Source organism: Primulina tabacum, unplaced genomic scaffold, assembly GCF_025594145.1.
Source record: "Primulina tabacum isolate GXHZ01 unplaced genomic scaffold, ASM2559414v2 Contig104, whole genome shotgun sequence".
Taxonomy (NCBI): domain Eukaryota; kingdom Viridiplantae; phylum Streptophyta; class Magnoliopsida; order Lamiales; family Gesneriaceae; genus Primulina; species Primulina tabacum.
The window spans coordinates 1-17,092 of NW_027459727.1; the positions used below are offsets into that span (position 1 = coordinate 1).

The window sequence follows — 17,092 nt, forward strand, 5'->3', positions numbered from 1 at the left end:
CTTCTGATAAATACTCTTTTAATTAATTTGGAAATAAATATTTTGTTTTTAGAAGTGGCTATCTAATTGAAACATTACAAAGTGGAGGACAACATCTTAGACATGAACAATTAATTGACATAAATAATTAACCCCTAACAGGTTGTGGATCTATTGGTAGCAGGCTCCTCAGGAAGCTCTTTTGCAGACTCAAAGTACGAATTCTCTTCTCTGGGCCGAAAAGAACCTAAACTTGAGTTCCACAAAAAATTTCATTCCACTCGTAACTGAGCGTCTTTCCTTTGTGGGATTTCAACCCGTTTCAGGTATGTTTATGTGACCTTATTTAAATTCCAACAATGTAGCTTTGCTCGTAAGTATTTTACAATATTCCCTAACAAATAACATTTCCAAAATACATTAGATCGTTTGATCTAAAACCTTCTTTTAAGGAGATACAAATGAATTACTAAAATGTTTTGGGGAATGATTTTTCCTTTTGGTGAGGTACTGGCGTTTAAATGTTTCCCCTTTTGTATTGGGGTGACTTCTCATCAAATGTTTGTTTGCCTCCTTGGTCAAAAGAACACCTCATTTGATAATTATAAAAATAGTTGGATAGAGATGTATGTATACTACTTCAACCACTAACAATTGCCTTTCAGCCACCATAGTGCAGTTTTGTCACCTGTTGAGTGAAGATTTGAAAAATAAAAGAAATGCATTCGTCCATTCCATTGTCCTCTCTATCTGAAGAAAGGAAATTAATATTTTTTAAAAATAAAAATTTTTCAATATGTTGAAGGATTGACACTGTTACAACACCACGATAGTTTTCGCACTAGCTTGTGTTGCATCATTTGTCATCTTTAATTCGCCTTACCATTTAAGATTAATGCATTCACCGAAGGAAATGAGTGTTGAAAAGTGGCCCCCATTTTAAAACAATCCGCACAGAGCTTTGCCAGAATTTTATAACCTACCTACCATGGCTAAAGTTGTTTGATATTTGAATTTTAAAGAGTAAAAGGGAGAAAAGGATTGTGTTGGAACCAGAAGTTGTGCAATAACCACGTGAAGTTTGTGCTCTGGAAGAGTTCTAATGAAGTATCTTATTTGATGGAGTAACTGCATTCATAAAAATAGTCATTTAAGTTTCAGACTTTGTTCAAGCTTGAAGCAGATGATTCTTTTGCTTGAAGGGCGTGTTGAAAAATCAAATCAAATCAATATTGAATTCCAGTAAACCAAATCTTACTTTTAGGGATTGAGATCGGGTCCGTAATTGTAGCCTAGATGTTATTGTTGATATGCTTTTGGGATTAGTTTCTTCTTTGTGGTATTTTCTCCTAATTTATTGGAAGAAATAAGCATGCAAATAATGTAGTGCTTAACTAAATATCAATGAAGGAGACTATGTCTTTTACATATTTTATAGTTACCATATTTATAGCTGTTGATGTGTAATTGATCCTCTAGGAAGGCATAATGCATCCTTGGAATTGCAGCTCATGACTTGATCATCCATGTTAATTCCTTGGTCTACTTTTAGGATTGGATACCCATCTTTTCATTTTTACCCTCAGACATCATATTTTTCCTTTTTCCATTCTTCTGGTGCAGAAATGGTTTATCTACATTCACGTGTTTTTTCTACCCTTGCCAGTATACTCTTTCTAATTGTCATTTTTTTAGGTCATAGTCAATATATTGACACTCACCGCTCGGGTCAAGAGATGAGAACTAAATTTATCTTTAAAGCCTTGAGAATAGCAATCTAGTAGATATATAGACCGAACAGAGAAATTTATTCTACTAGTTTGATATAAATATGAATTGGTTGGATGAAATCATGAAAGTATGGGTAATAAACCGAATGACTTTTCTTTGTGATGGCAGGAAATACTCATTCTGAAGTGCGAGCATTGCAGAATGCAAAGTTAAAAGCAATGGATACCAAAGATACCCTAGAAAGACTGGATATATCAATGGAATTAGTTAAAAATAATATCTCAATGGTTGCTGCTAAGCTTGCGATTCAATCTTTAGGGGTTCCATAAGGGATGTAAATTCGAAACATCCATCTTATGCACATTGTCACATGCCATGTGTATTCCTTTTACACCATATTGTTGCCCGGGGAGAGGGAGGTCGGGAGCTAAAATTATGATTGAGGAAATTCCAAATTTTAGTCCTAGATACTTGTTTCAAAAAATCAAAGTTCGAACACTGTGAGCTGAAATGCTCTTTGCTACCATCATGATTATCTTATTCATTAACCTGGAGATGCACGTTTTTATATGACAGTATATTTTTACAGATTTATAGAAGAACATTCTATATGCCTTAATTTGAATTCAGTTCTTGGGCTCGAAATCACCCATTCACAGTGTTGCTGTAAAATTTTCACTTGTGCTGTTTCGAGGAGTTTACAAGTTAGAGGTCCATGAATCTGGATGTTTTTTCTAGTATTATTTGTATTTTATTTCACAAAAAATATATTTGACTTGTAGCTGACAGGAGGAAATTTTTATAGAGGTGAAGAATACAAGTTCTTTTTACCTGGTTTTTATGCATATTTTAGGAGAGCAAAAAGAAAATGGGTGCAAAATAAATTGTTGCTTTTTAATGGGTTTAGTCCTCAGTGCACTGGTTTAGGTTCCCATAATTTTTTTTCCTTCCATGTTTTTATGGGTTCCTTTGTTATCTTCTAGTTCAGTGTTCTGTAACTGACAGACAAAGCTGGTTTCTTGCTTCTGATTAATGGAAAACGGCCTGCATTCGTTTTAGGGTTTTTTGTTTCTTTTTCTGAACCAGGAAACTTGATGCATTTATTTTATTTATCATGAGAGTGAATAAACGAAAAGATAGCCATATGGTATTGAGCTGCCTGAGGGTCCATTGTTACATTCTTCTTGGTAAGTCTCAGGTAACAGTAATACCTTTGAAACATGGTTGGAAAATGAGACTCTTTGCCTCTTCAGACGAACTCAGTATGCCTCACCATTTCAGTCGCATACTGTAATTTTGGTATATTTTTCTATTTGTTGGCTGGGAGATAGTGACAATTGGGGCAAGTAGAGCGGTGGAGAAATTGCCGATTGATTTCATGTCGAGGCATCAAACCTACATGGGAATTTAACTTTTGCAACATGCTTTTTTCTTGTGATAATGTAGAACTGGATTTCGAGAAAGACACAGAAGCTTCACTGGGTAAATACAGAACACCAAACTCCTGCTTTACATTCTGGCTGATATCAATTGACTTGTATAGAGGACAAGAAATATTTGCATGACCGGATTGAAGGGGAGATAAGTGAAAAGGAAAGGAAAAGCTCACTGAAGAAGAAGGATGCACCAAGTGATTTCTCATTAGTCATTTCTTCCAAGTTGAGTAGAAAGGTCAGTATGTCCTTATTTCTTTAATTTTATAAAAATTGTTTGGTTTGCATGTGATTCAGCTATGGATGTGAGAGAGGTGCAATTAGGATGTTGCATACCATAATTGAGATGTACATTCTTTTGCATTGCAATTATTTGATTAGTTCGATTTTCATTAAAACTGATTCAGTAGGTTCAAAAATATATTTTATTTTCAATAGAACTCGTCGATGCTCTTCTTCTTCTTTTTGTTCTTTTTTTTTCTATGAGCCACTAAAGTACCAGGTCTTCCATCAAACTACCATTTGGATGATACTTGTTCAACAATAATTTTAAAGAAGTCCAAAATTTTATTTTTGATTCTCCTTTTCAATTTCCATTTAAAAAATTTGAAAAATGGAACCATCCTAGTCATAACAAAGATCGAACTTTTATTTTATAATAATAATGACTAGCACTTATGTCATCTATCATTTGTATATAATATAATATAAATCTATCATTTGTATATAATATAATATATGAATATTACACTTATTTATGCATATTATATTTATTTTTTAAATATTAAACAATTGATTTAATTTTATTTTTACAAAATAATGTATTTTATATACTTGATCGAGTTAAAAAAAAGATCGAGTCCAGATGGACTAGCTCCAATTATTGTAAACTATGTCTTCTATGTCTAATGAAACTATCCACCCTATGGTTCATATTTAGATTGATTCGTTGGAAACACGACTGTACTAACTCAAATGTTTCCATCTTTCATAGCATGTTTCCATCTTTCATAGCATTCTCAGTCAGAAAACAAGTTGTTCGATCAGATTTACGCTGGCCGGGAAACTTCATCTCGTCTCCTCGCTCGTTGCAGACTATGTTGGTCAACCTGTCTTTTTTTTAAAAAAAATTAAACAAATACGAAAACAAAACTAATAGTCGAGATTTGAAATAGGAATATTAGCAATGTTAAACAATAAAAAAATGACCACATTAAGAATTGAACTTATAACATAAACCAGAGGAAACAATGACTCTATCCACTGAACTACATATAACTTACATTAAAATTTTAATATTTTATTAATATATATAATTATTAAAACAGATCATGATACAAAAGTTAGTTACTCTAAGTGTCTCAAACTTAATAAAATAGTATAGATGAATAGCATAAATAAAATTTTAATTATATCCAACCTGTCACAACTCGTAGCCCATTTGGATTGGCTGGTTCAGGCCCATCTACTACAGGCCACTAAAAAGTAACCCAACTTTCCATAGCGGGACGGATCTGAAACAAAACGAAACTGACCCATTTGGACGGTTCTAGGGGCAGAGCCCAACCCATAGGGATAACTTCCAATCAACTTTACTCGTTCTAATGATGGAGCTACTTGAGAAAAAGAAGAAAAAATAAAGAAATATAATAAATAAATAAATTAAATGAATTATAAATACTAAATATGAGGTCGAGGTAAAATTGAAAAAAAAAATGATGTGGTAAGTCATGCCAAAAGTTAGTTTTATAAAATAGTTGAAATAACAGAAATATAACTAGAAACATGTATCTATATGAAAATGAAAGTTACGTTTTGTCAGGATCTCACAAAATGAAATTATTTTTCAACAATAAAACTTTTTTAATCCTATGTTCAAAATATTAATGAAAATAATATTAGCTCGCAGCACGTGCGTGACATAACGCATAATTAGTACGTAATAGTATTTATAGAGACACTGCATATAAGAACTACTCCTCTAGTTGACAATGACATTTATCAGAAAGGTATTCAATAGCGGCCCCTCCCCGCAGATCAGCTCTTCGAGAGAATCTGGAGAGAATATAGCATTTGTTAATGAACTTGAGATATAAAATTTCCCCCCAAGGAACTGTAAGATGTGAACCTTGATGGATAATAAAAATAGGAGGGTAAGCAAGAGCTGGAGATAAAAATAATTCCCAATATACGGTTCTACTGAAAAAACAGGTTATAAATAGCAAAAACTAAGAGTAATTAATACAAAATTGAAAATAATAATTTGAAAAGTGCTTCTCCCTAAAAGACCAATTCATGAGGTTTCATGCCAGCCTTGAGTGAGAATCTTGCACCCAAATAAGCTTTGAGGTCTGGAACAGATTCAATGGCTTTCAATAAAGATACATCTACAGCTTTCTGATCGTCTTTCTTCTCCGCTGGAAGTGTGGCTTTATCCTACATTTCAGCCACTGTGCCATTAAAGAAGGAACAACAAGCAATAATAGATCCGAGAATTATAGAAAAACCAACCTGTTTATCTGCTTCAAAGAATTCATTCTCTCCCTTTTTATTTTTCTTCTCAACTTTCTTGGCAAAGTATTTGTCTTCATATTTATCCACGTTTACCCCGGAAATGTCGACCTTTGTCGATGATGCAATAACATAGGCCTGGTTCACACGTCTTAGAGGAACACCATTGATCTTGAATGGTCCTGTGGCCACAGTAAATTAAACTATACACTAATAAGTAATAGTACCTGGAAATAATGATCTGAGGGGAGAAATTTCGAAAAACTAAGGCTCCTTTTGCCGGAAATATGACGTCAAATTAAAATTAATGCACAATTCAATTCAATTTTGTTCTTTCTCATTTTTATATAAATCATAGATGGAATTGAGCTATCAGTGAAACTTAATAACACCTACAGGCTACCCACAGGAAACTAAACCAAGACATTATGATAAAAAAATCCAGACTCTAAATAATGCAGGACTCATGAATGATGAGCCAACTGACAAAAATTTACCAACCAAACAATCAGCAAAGGAGCGTACTGATTCAGAAATTAAAAATCAATCAGACCCCATGAAACTTCATATCTATTATATGTATTTCTCAGAGCCAATCCCAAGAGGTCATGGCAGGAACCTGCGCCCCAAGGAAATAGGATAGCAACCTCAACACATTATCAATAAAGAGGACATTACCGAATATTTATGATCACTCAGGAATACAAGAATCTGTGTATTTCACCATAGCACAGTGAATCTTCTCAATAAAAGAAACAAGATAAGAGCACAAAAATAAAACTATTACGTAGTTCCATACATAAAATAGACCACACATTTCCACAAAAATTGCAAGTCTCCAAACACTTTTATACGTAATAATCTCAAGGATTACAAATTTCTTAAACACTAAGATCACCATGCTGACGTTTGATTAAGACTATAAGTAGCATATAGCTCACTAAATAAAACTTTAGCAGATGCAGCAATCCACGTAGCTTTTCCAAATGCCAAAGACATACTTGAAAGTTGAAATCAACATATAAAAAAAAACAAATAAATGGCAGCCAAGACTTTGGAAAATGAGATAAAGAGAAAATCCCCAAGAATTAAAGCATAGTGAAAAATAAACTTGCCGGTAACTAGAAGCAATCCGGAAGTAAGCTGCTTCAAGAAAATAACTCTCTTTCCCTTAAACCTTCCAGCCAAGATTATCAATACTGTCCCAGGTGTAATGCTCGCTCTACATACAAAACTAAAAATCAGCAAGATAGAAAAAACAAGAGTAGCATTAGGGATAACAAGAGAATTATAACCTGATCTTGGTGGGCTTGGACTTGCGCTTGTTGGATAGCGGCTTCTTGACGTCATCCGCCGGGTAAAATTTCGGGGGCTTCTCCGTCACAGGGGCAGCCTCCGCAGCTTTCTCGTGTTGGGGAAATTTGCCGCCGTTTTTGGCTTTGATTGCCCAGAGACCCCTCTTGTGGTACATCTGGGAGCGGGACACCTTTCGGATCCCCCGGATCAGCTCCGGATTTCGGGTCATTCTCGGACCTTTGGGCGACATTTGATGAAAATATTATCTTCTGAGGAGATGTTGCAGACTCGTCAGCCTGAATTATAACCCTAGTGTAGAAGCGTATCTAAGAGCCTCCTAATTCACGAGGGCTTATAATTTGGGCTTTATGAACAATTCGTTATTTTGGCCCAAGTTAAAGCAAAACGTTGGGCTTCTAAACATTCCATTGCTGGGCTCACCAGTGTTGGTCTCGTTATTGGGAAAATAACAAAAATCCGTGAGATTATTACATGTTTAAGGAATAGTATTAGATAGATGGAATAGGTCTAGTTCAACGGTTCGTTCGATCCTGGGTGTGAGGGCAGTGCCCACACCCCATATGAATGGTTGGGATTCCACTTCATGGGAAAAAATAAATTAAAAAAAAAAAAATTGGGCCAGAAAAAATTTCGTCCCTTGGATGTACCCCTGCAGGCACTGCCTGCAAAGGTAGGATGGAATAATCCTAGTTCAACCGTAGTGTATTAAACAATCTATATTTATTTTTGTATTTGGAGTCTATGCTTCTTCTTTTTTTAAGAATGAATTGAAATCATTAGATAAACATTAAAATTACCTTAAAACAGCCAGACCAGATATTTGACAGTGTAGAAGCGAAAGTTTGTCAGCAACATAGTTAATCCCCATCTGATGTCCAAAATTTTATGTCATAGGAGTATTTTTCATATTTTATAATAAAATTTACTTTAACATTTTAATCAAAATTATTTCTAGGCTTTCAATTTCACCAACTAGGACTGCCCATCAAAATTGAAAAACCCAAAGGATTTAGTGCAAACAGACGAAAATCCTGAGATTTAAAAAAAAATTGAAATCCCATTCCGTTATTCAACATTCGTGTTTATTTTATTGGGTAATTACTAATTAGCCAGGTTCAGTTACCCAATGATAAATTTTAACAAATAGAACTGAAATTACCCAGCAATTTATTTTTCAACATTTTCAAGTATTTTATCACGTTTCTTTATTATTTTATTTAAAACATAAAAAGAGTAATCCGAACTCCCAGCCCAATCCGAACCGGTTTTCACCCGGTTATTTTTTATATCTCGAACAGATAGTAGGAATTCAATCCGCCATTTGTTTCGGTCCCAAAATCAAGTACATTAGATCTCGAATTTGCAGATAAACATTCACCATGCATGCATAGGTGAAACTCATCCCAGCCATGGATCAACCACATCCAACGAAAAACAACATAGATATTGTAAGATCTAAAATACAATAACGTAATCCAATTATATATACATTTAGAAAAAATGAAAAATGACAAATTAAATTATTTTAATCACATTAATTAAATATGATAGGCATGTTTACATGTTTAAAATAGGTTTTATATTAGAATGCATAAAATTGTGTTTTAAAAGTTATTCGAGACGCGATCAAAGAACGTAGACCGTAAACCAAAAAAAAAAAATTTATTAAATGATTATTTTTAATTATTTGATATATGATATATTTTAAATAGTATTTTCGAAAATGATAACTTTTGAGGTGTTTTTACGCGTCGGGTCGTATTTTAAACCGGTAATTGATTTTTGACAAAAATAGGACTTTTTGAGAACTCGTTTAATATTTTCGAAAATTTTCCTAAACAAAATAATTTCCGTACTTTATAATAGGCCTATTACACTAAGGTAATTGGGCTCAAACTTGTATCAAATGTTTTATTTAAATACAAGGTCTTAAAGCCTAAGCTTCTACACCTCATAATCCACGCCCCAAGCCTCAAAAAATACTAGGACTCTCCTTGCCACACACGGCCACACACAGGCACGTCTTCAAGAAATTCTCGTCGGTTTTCTGGCTCAAAAACGCAGCACGTTGCTTCCCCATCTCTCCGTCAACATCTCTCGCGTCAAAGATCGAATTTCGTGCGTATAATACGCAAAGAGGCACGCCTTAATCTTCCTTCAACCATCATTCATATCATATTATATGTATTGATACATGTTTGCATGAAAATATGATACACGATCTTATATTTTCGTTTTAACGGCAAAATATGAACAAAACTTGAGTTTTTATATTTCTAAATTCATGATTATAATGCACAGATGGGCTGTCATTATAAGGCTATGAAAAGGGACTAATTTCAGTAGGTTTAAGGACTCCTAGGTGCATGTTTAAGGGATGGACAAGTAAGGAGATATGGTGAACGAAAACTTGGGTTTTTAAGGAACTAGGGTTTCAGCTTGGGGGTTCTTGAAGAGTGAGGCTGCTGGCTGTTGTTAGGGCACGTCCAGGAGTCCCAAGGGGCTGAGTCGGGGCCCTAGGCTGATTGAGAGAAGGTTGGTTCGAAAGGAAAGGGCTGTAGCGTTCCTTGGGCGTGCGCACCATGTGGGATCGGGTTTGGGGGTTGTGGGTTCTAGGTTCCTTAAGTTCGGTTCAACAGAGTCTTTAAGGGTCAGTCATGGTCCTAGGAGGGTTGGTTAGGAATTAGGTTTGAAGAAACCCATTATATATTAAGCTAGGGTTTGATCAAATTGTGCAGAAAATTCAGTAGGCGTCCTAAGCCTTTCCGAAGGATTTAAATGGCTTGATTTGGGTTGCATAGGCATGGTTAGGTGTTAATAAACTATGGTTTAAGTTTGGTAAATTTTGGCTAAATTTCGAATCGATTCGAGTTAAAATTGGGACGTACGTTTAAATTTTAAAACGAATTGGGAAATTAGTCGAGGGGCGTAAGTTTACGTCTAAGAAATATTTATGGCTGTATTTTAAGGTGTTATGTTAAGTTTAGATGGATTCGAGTCGTCGTTTTAAGGTCTAAGAGTAAATTGAGAAAGTTAGAGTTTCAGAAGCAAAACGGTCATTTTACACCTGAAAAATGTTAGACGTCTTGGCAGTGCCCTGAATACTGTAATGAATGTTAAAATGTTTATTTGAAAGTTTATGGAATTTTATGAGGAAAAACGATAATGCTAAAAGACGTGTTGTATGATTGGTTTAAAGAAAAATGATATATATACACATAAATTTTTATAAGTGATGAATATAATGAAAGGTTGAATGAGGTGACTTGATTGTGACTAATACGATGATATGTATGACCAAAGCTCAATTGACGGATAAAAGTGTCGCTGATGTCCCCACCATCTGGTACCATGTGTATACGTAGATAGATCCATCGACCTACCGCTGATACAAAAGTCACAATTAACGGTTCAAATTCAATAAAAGGAAAACGTATACGTATATGATGAAAGGAGAAATGATATGATGAAAGGAAACAGATTTAAAGTTATGCATGTTCATGAAAAAACTATTTTATTAAAAATATTTTTCACTGTAGCATGTGAACGTATATCTATTATTTGTTATCATGGTTAGGTTTGCTGAGTCAATAAACTCACTAGTTGTGATCAATGCAGGTGAGCACGATGTTGATGATGATGAAGGACTTGATGGTTGAACTAGCGGGACTGATGATGCACATAACCTGAGGATCTTTGCTAGTTTTCCGCATTAAGATTACTTTAAAAAAATTTATAACTTTTGATGTTTTTGAGAAGGTTTTGAGAAGATTAAGATGATTATACTTTATTTTGAAAAATACTAGTTTTAGGTTTGGCTGAACGATTTATGATTTTATGTTTTACATTAAGTTCTTTTGGTTTTCAAATGATAGGTTGGTTGGTTTATTTCAAATGAATCAAAGGTATTTTAAAATATATATGTGCATATGTTAGTATATTCAGCTTAATGGAATGGTAGAAAAAAATCTAATACATTTTAAAGAAAAACGAGTAAGCGGACGTTTCAGACATAGAGTATGAAACATGGAGATAGCATTCATGAAAATTGTGATAATACAATAGCAGTTGGTGATCAACTGTTCAAAACTACATCTTTTGAGGAAAAACAATTGCAAACTAGATGAAAGGCTCTGAGTTATGTAAAAACTTGCCAAGCAATTATGACTTCAATCCTCCTCAGCCTGCATTGTATCAAGACATAATTCTTAATAAATCGCATCCTCAAGGATATGACTGATTTTCTAGGGACACATGTAATGGAGACAGAGGCGACTGGGCTGGTGCAGGCATGCCTAAAATAACGACTAGGACACAAAACCAATACAAACACATGATGTAAGCTTCCCAATCAACAGATGATGCAAACATCTCACAACTCAATTTTTATACAAATGAATATATATACTGGTTGGGTAATCCAGATAAAATGCATTTTTGATAAATGGGTGTTCTTTCTCATGGAACTTCACAAAATTCCTTCCTAACTAATCCATACTTGAGACAAATCTCAGAAGCTCTAACTGTTCTAAGGAAATGCTCACGAGACATCTATATTTAACAGAACCCAGACAACCTTTAGGTTTTATTGCCAAAATCACTATTCCAAAAAGTAAAGCCAGTAAAACATTTTTCAATGATCTTCACTAGAAATTCAGAGCATAGAGCTCACAGTTAGATAAATAAAGTTAACTTCTAAACTCGTACTTCAGGAAAGACCAACTATACTTCTCGTATTACATTATTTACTGAACAGATGCGTATTTTTGGGAGAATACAAATGGCAAAATATAGTTAATCGCACTCACCCCATAACCAATAAATGAAAGTAAAATCAGTATCAGTAAGAACATAATTACCTTAGACGGAGGGGCATCAGAAAGGATAGGATTCAGTTTTGGCGGAGATTCGTCAAATTTATGAGAGCATTGCGAGTATGCAGAACCAATCCCTACTCCAGCACCAAAAGCTACAGATGCCCAGCGTGTAACCGGACTCCCTAAAACAACAAGCAGCATAACTGATTAGTACAATTGTCTGATGAGAGCAACCCTTAAAGCTTAGTATGGGGGCACACATGGAAAGCATGAATATGACAAAATTTGACATGTTTTACATGAAAATGATATAAATCTATGGGGTTGATTCTCTAAAATACAGCCAGCTGCAGAAAATAACAAAAAATTGAAGAGCATGCTTGAAGCCAGGGGGGGAAACAATTTGTAAAGATCATCCTATTACATTTGGCATAAAGCCTGGAGCGAGTAAATTTGTGAGTTCTATGTAAGTTTGACTTTTGTGTTTCTAAAGGAAAATCTCATCAAATATAGATGCAAGAAAAGAAAGTATTACAAGGACAGGCAATCAACAACCCAGCGCTGACATAGCACAACTATGGCAGATCCTTTAAGGGACACTCTATACATTTTCAGAGGTAAAAACGCTATCGCGCAGTAACTCCACATTCCCCTTTTCCATACTTGCACAATAGTGCAGGGATTGCAGTATCTAGCCATGCTGTTAAGAAGCCCGAAACACATAAATTGAAAAAAAAATCAAACGGATTAATAGTCCAAAACACGGCAATTCATATTGAGTTTACAACGCATATAAAAAAGGGACGCAACATTACACAAAGCATTACGATCTAATCACCAAAACTTCGAATCCGGAAAAAGTGGGGAAACATACAATACTTGAAAGAACAGAGGAAAGCAGAAATACTCACGGAAGAGCAACAGCCCGGTAAAAGCACCGGCGAACGAAGAGTAAACAAAGCGACGAAGGCCCAAATCGAGGCAGGCGTCCCATTTTGCATTCAAATCGTATCGAGCTGGAATATCAGCCTTGTTTTCCTCCGCCATTTTTTGTACTTGTCACCTCGAAAACCGTTCTGATTGAGTAGGTTTTTCCAATTCTATCGATGAATTGATGAACTCGCTCCTGCTTCAGCCGAGTGGATCGTTTTGTGCCTGTAACATTGAAACCGTGGCGTTTTCCTAGAGACCGTTCCGTATTTTCAGCTCTGGTCCGGTCCCTCTTTGTTGGGTTGGGCTTTTTACATTATTGATCAATAAGACTCCTCGTCTAAGCCCAAAGTCGCCTCTTGGAGGCCCAATACGTTTTAATGCTTCAAAATCCCCCATTAAACTTACTTTTAATTAATTAGTATTACTAATACTACTGTTGGAATTGGCATTAGGTCTCAAAATTAGTAACCAAATTCTAATGGAGATACGTTTTATCACGTTTTCCATATGGTCAATTATTTTTTTATAATTATCATCTAAATAACTACATCAACTTTGCCACTAATACTAACTAAATATATGATTGATATCGATTTATTGTCATTATACTTTATTAACAGGCATAATGAATAAAAAATATAAATCCAAGAATCTGGCAACCGTATGACAATCTCGGATTATGGTAAAGTTACGGTTCATGGTTCTTTTATCTTTATACTTGTCCTATGTGCTCTGAAAAATCATCTAAGCTGTCACTCAACATCTTGATTTTTTTGTTAGATGTTAGAAAAATTAGTTTTTTAGGTTTAATATCTACATGTTATGTTGGAAAATTGTTGGAAAATTTTAAGTTTCATGTTATGAAGGTTGTAAGTGAACATATGATCTGGTTGATGGATATATAAAAATTTATTAATATCTATATATTATTAATTTATAATTATAATTTTAAATTTTATAAGATTACAAAGACATAAATACTTGTGAATGTCTCAATTGATTTTGGCTTTAAAAAAAACCATGGTAGGTGGTAGGTAACCGTCAGCCAACCTTTTTTAGAATATTGTCTATGCCACTTCACCTAATGATTAATGGTGAATTGAGAATAACCACCACTTTCTTGATTGACTAGTAGCAGGCTGGGAAAATGATTTCTTGATTGATTAAGTAGGCTGGGAAAATGATTGTGAACCAGAAACTCAGAATCTCTGAACATGGTTTTTTTATCACAAATAAACACAAGACAGGACAATGGTATGATAAGCATCTTTCGGAGGTCAACATCCATGTAAAGAAACAAAATGGACTCCAACAAATATAATGTAGTAAAATGTACAAAAACAGGAAAGCGTTGAGAGCCATTCCACACTAACAAAACACAGAGTTATGTCCAAAAAGCACTGCTAAATCTTTAAACCAGACGACATTTAAACATCCAGCCACAAAACTGTAATAAAAAAACCGAAAAAATTCGACCTAGGAAGCAATAACTCCCTCACTTCTTTATCCCAAGATAAGTAAGAATAAGATACAAAAACTGATGTGCAAAACGAACCCTTTTGCATTCTGCATTTGTCTCTCGAATCATAATTTTTAATCAGAAGGCTTGATCTTGGACCTGTAGACAAGCAGCTTCTTCTTAGAAGTTTGATTATCAAATGTGAGAACCACCTTGCCCGCCTCACCGACTTTGAAGGTGTAGCTGATTATTTGCTCATCAGTTGGTCCAATCTTTCTTGATTTTTGAATAATCCGTGTGTATCCACCTTCAGAGCATGGCACAAACTCAACTCCATAGGCAACATCCCAGCCTACCACCCTCAACTCCCAAACCAAAATGCACGCCTGGAAAATCACATCACAATAGAACTTTATAATTTATAAATTTAAAATTCCCACTTTTTCTGAATAGATCAGAAAAACGAGCCCACCTCGGTGATTGCCAGTTCAATAGTGTGTTGGCTTATGGGCTTGATAGTTTCTTCGATTGCAGCCTCAGCAGAGGTGAAGTCCTGCTCACCATCCTTGCTAAGGCCACCATACTGAACTGGTACTTGCTCAGGTGCTAAGTATCTGATGCATAAAATCACAAATAACATTGATACACTTCAGGATGACACCTATTTACTAAGACAACTAGCAAATCATGGAACAAATATTCATAAAAATAACTGACTTGAAGAGGGTCTCAGTAGTCTTGGTAGGGCCTGCAAAAACAAACTTGCTCTTGGTTCTTTGAGACAAGAATGGACTGATCATCCTATTGTAAGCCACATACCACCATGGAACATTGATGAACACCTTGCATCCACAAATAAAAACCAGCACAATCAATAAAAAGTAATGCTAACATAATGCTGAGCAATTAATTAGAACAAAGCATAAAATTAAAACTAACAAGAAAAAAACGATTAGTATAAATCATTTTGTTGGGCCAACTCGTATCAGCCAAAGCTTTTTTAAAAAGTGATCTCTAACATTATATCACATTGGAGTTACTGAATAACAGTTCAAAATCCGTGGTGCACCTCACATGTTTTATCGTGTCCAATCAACTTGCATGTGTAATTGCGCCTCCAGAAATATATTCATTTCCTGATATCCGGCATAATGAAATGTTGATGCCATGAGCTTGGGCTTTTAAAAGAAGTGGTTTATAAGAGAATATATTTAAATTTTTACTCCAAGAAAAGCAGAAAAACGTAGATGAAATCTTCAATCCCAAAAAAGCGGCAAAATAGATTTTTACCAATCAGCATCATCATTGTTACGTGTGAGAATTGTTTGTATACCTGTTTTGCAACATATTCGGGATAGTTATCCTGCAGCAATTGGAGGGCTTGATTGGTAGCTTGGCGCATTTCTTTCTTGAACAAGTTGAGTCCAGGGGAATTCTGAAGATCAGTGATCTGAACAATAGTGCAAGCTCCATCAGGGCTGAAATCAAGTTTCCTGATATTCTTTTCCAAGAACTGAATGTACCACTTCAAGAACTTGGTTCTCTTTTCGGAATCGATAAAAGTGTTGCTGTACAAATCCTTGTCCTGAAACTCTCCAAAAGCATTGTAACAAACAGGATTCCCCTCTTTATCCACCCCATGAACGTAAACTACCTTTTCAAGCCCCTCGATAATTTCTTCATCTTCCATTAACTCGTCAATTTTGAACTCTTTTCTCCATGCCACCACACTTTTCAGCATGGAGAAAGCATCTTTCACCTTGAAATTTCGAGCCCTTAAGAACTTTAAGAGAATCACATCACTCTTCTCATCAGCAAGAAGTGGGATACCCCATATAGAAACTTCCTCTGGCTGCAGCGCTGGTACTGTTTCCTCCTCTGTGACAGGTACCTCCTTTGGCTTCTCCTCCTCTGTCGGACTACGGTGGATCCCTCACAGGGTGGGTGGGCAGGGACGCTGACTTCATGAATTATAGTTTCTTTAACTTCTTCGACCACAGTTTCAGCCGTTTCTTTTACGTTTTCGACTACTGTTTCAAATGGCGATTCCTTTTTCTCTTCGACAGGAAGAGGTGGGGTCATTTCTTTTTCAATCTTCTTCTCGATCGCAGCCTCAGGTTCAGTTTTAACGGGCTCATAGCCTGGCGGAGGTGGCGGCAGAACTTCAGTAGATACCTCGCAAGCTTCAGTCTTTTGCTCTTCTTTCTTCTCCTTAGATTTTGATTCTTCTTCTTTCTTCCCTTCAGCTTTAGGTTCTTCATCTTTCTTGTTCTCTGCCGGACGCGGCGGCGCACTAAATTCATGCTTGTTGAGTGCCTCCTGGATCAACAGTTTAAGTTCATCCAAGGCTTTCTTCTGCGGGTCAATTAGATCATCAACTTTGTTACCCTCCTCTTTAAACGAATCTGATTCAGTCGTCGCCTCCTCCTTTCCCTTCTCCCCTTCTACCGCCTCCTCCGCCACCGGGTTTTCAACTTTCTCAGGCTCAGGTTGCGGCGCCACCTGCTTATCCACCACCATGGTTGCGGGCTTCTCGATCAATGGAACATCAGACAGCGCGACCTCTTCTGCCGCACTAGGCGACTCAGGAATTGATTTCTTGGTTTCCTCAGCCATTGATATTGCCAGAGATGAATGAAATTCAGGAAAATAAAGTTCTTCGCAATCCTACAATTCTGCCGAGTTGATGTGAGATTGAACGTGGAGGTAGAAATGGAGTGTCAAATTTCATGTATGAATAGGCACAGCCTGTCAAATACTCGGAGATTGCCAACGATGCCACATTGTACCGTTGTTCGTCCAATCATTATTTCTTTTGCCATTATTAATTATTATTAGATTTTATTCCTCGTATAATCTAATTTCCAGAAACAAACATCGCGTCATAAATATTGTGATACCGTTGAAAAATG

At 35.6% G+C, this 17,092-nt stretch overlaps 2 protein-coding genes, 1 long non-coding RNA gene and 1 pseudogene across 5 annotated transcripts; 1 reads left to right on the forward strand and 3 right to left on the reverse strand.

Annotated features, from left to right (window-relative positions):
• The first annotated feature begins 6 nt into the window (after positions 1 to 6).
• On the forward strand, positions 7 to 3,523 carry LOC142534066 (uncharacterized). Its single transcript, XR_012816901.1, has 3 exons — positions 7 to 305; positions 1,879 to 3,389; positions 3,441 to 3,523. It is a non-coding gene; the product is annotated as an uncharacterized LOC142534066 (long non-coding RNA).
• A 1,790-nt stretch (positions 3,524 to 5,313) lies between these two features.
• Positions 5,314 to 7,260, reverse strand: LOC142534075 (large ribosomal subunit protein eL6-like). Its single transcript, XM_075640979.1, has 4 exons — positions 6,950 to 7,260; positions 6,770 to 6,876; positions 5,655 to 5,836; positions 5,314 to 5,579 (listed from the first exon to the last, which is right to left on the reverse strand). Exons 1-4 carry the CDS (start codon positions 7,198 to 7,200, stop codon positions 5,424 to 5,426), a joined length of 696 nt encoding a protein of 231 aa, XP_075497094.1. The 5' UTR covers positions 7,201 to 7,260; the 3' UTR covers positions 5,314 to 5,423.
• A 3,724-nt stretch (positions 7,261 to 10,984) lies between these two features.
• On the reverse strand, positions 10,985 to 12,991 carry LOC142534048 (MICOS complex subunit MIC10-like). Of its 3 annotated transcripts, none has more exons than XM_075640951.1 (3): positions 12,700 to 12,983; positions 11,831 to 11,970; positions 10,985 to 11,155 (listed from the first exon to the last, which is right to left on the reverse strand). In XM_075640951.1, the coding sequence occupies exons 1-3, from the start codon at positions 12,833 to 12,835 to the stop codon at positions 11,141 to 11,143; spliced, it is 291 nt and encodes a 96-aa protein (XP_075497066.1). In that variant the 5' UTR covers positions 12,836 to 12,983; the 3' UTR covers positions 10,985 to 11,140. The 3 variants fall into 3 exon arrangements, with proteins under 3 accessions (XP_075497066.1, XP_075497067.1, XP_075497065.1); XM_075640952.1 differs by having other exon boundaries at positions 11,139 to 11,278; positions 12,700 to 12,986; XM_075640950.1 differs by lacking the exon at positions 10,985 to 11,155 and having other exon boundaries at positions 11,712 to 11,970; positions 12,700 to 12,991.
• Positions 12,992 to 14,090: 1,099 nt separating this feature from the next.
• LOC142534065 (patellin-3-like) lies at positions 14,091 to 16,950 on the reverse strand (annotated as a pseudogene).
• Between the last annotated feature and the right edge of the window lie 142 nt (positions 16,951 to 17,092).

Coding starts and splice junctions, on each gene's coding strand:
- LOC142534075 (XM_075640979.1), bottom strand. CDS start 7,200: ATGTCGCCCAAAGGTCCGAGAATGACCCGAAATCCGGAGCTGATCCGG. Junction 6,877..6,949: donor TCCAAGCCCACCAAGATCAG/GTTATAATTCTC, acceptor TTTTGTATGTAG/AGCGAGCATTACACCTGGGA. Junction 5,580..5,654: donor TCTTTGAAGCAGATAAACAG/GTTGGTTTTTCT, acceptor GCTGAAATGTAG/GATAAAGCCACACTTCCAGC.
- LOC142534048 (XM_075640950.1), bottom strand. CDS start 12,835: ATGGCGGAGGAAAACAAGGCTGATATTCCAGCTCGATACGATTTGAAT. Junction 11,971..12,699: donor TACCGGGCTGTTGCTCTTCC/GTGAGTATTTCT, acceptor TTGTTGTTTTAG/GGAGTCCGGTTACACGCTGG.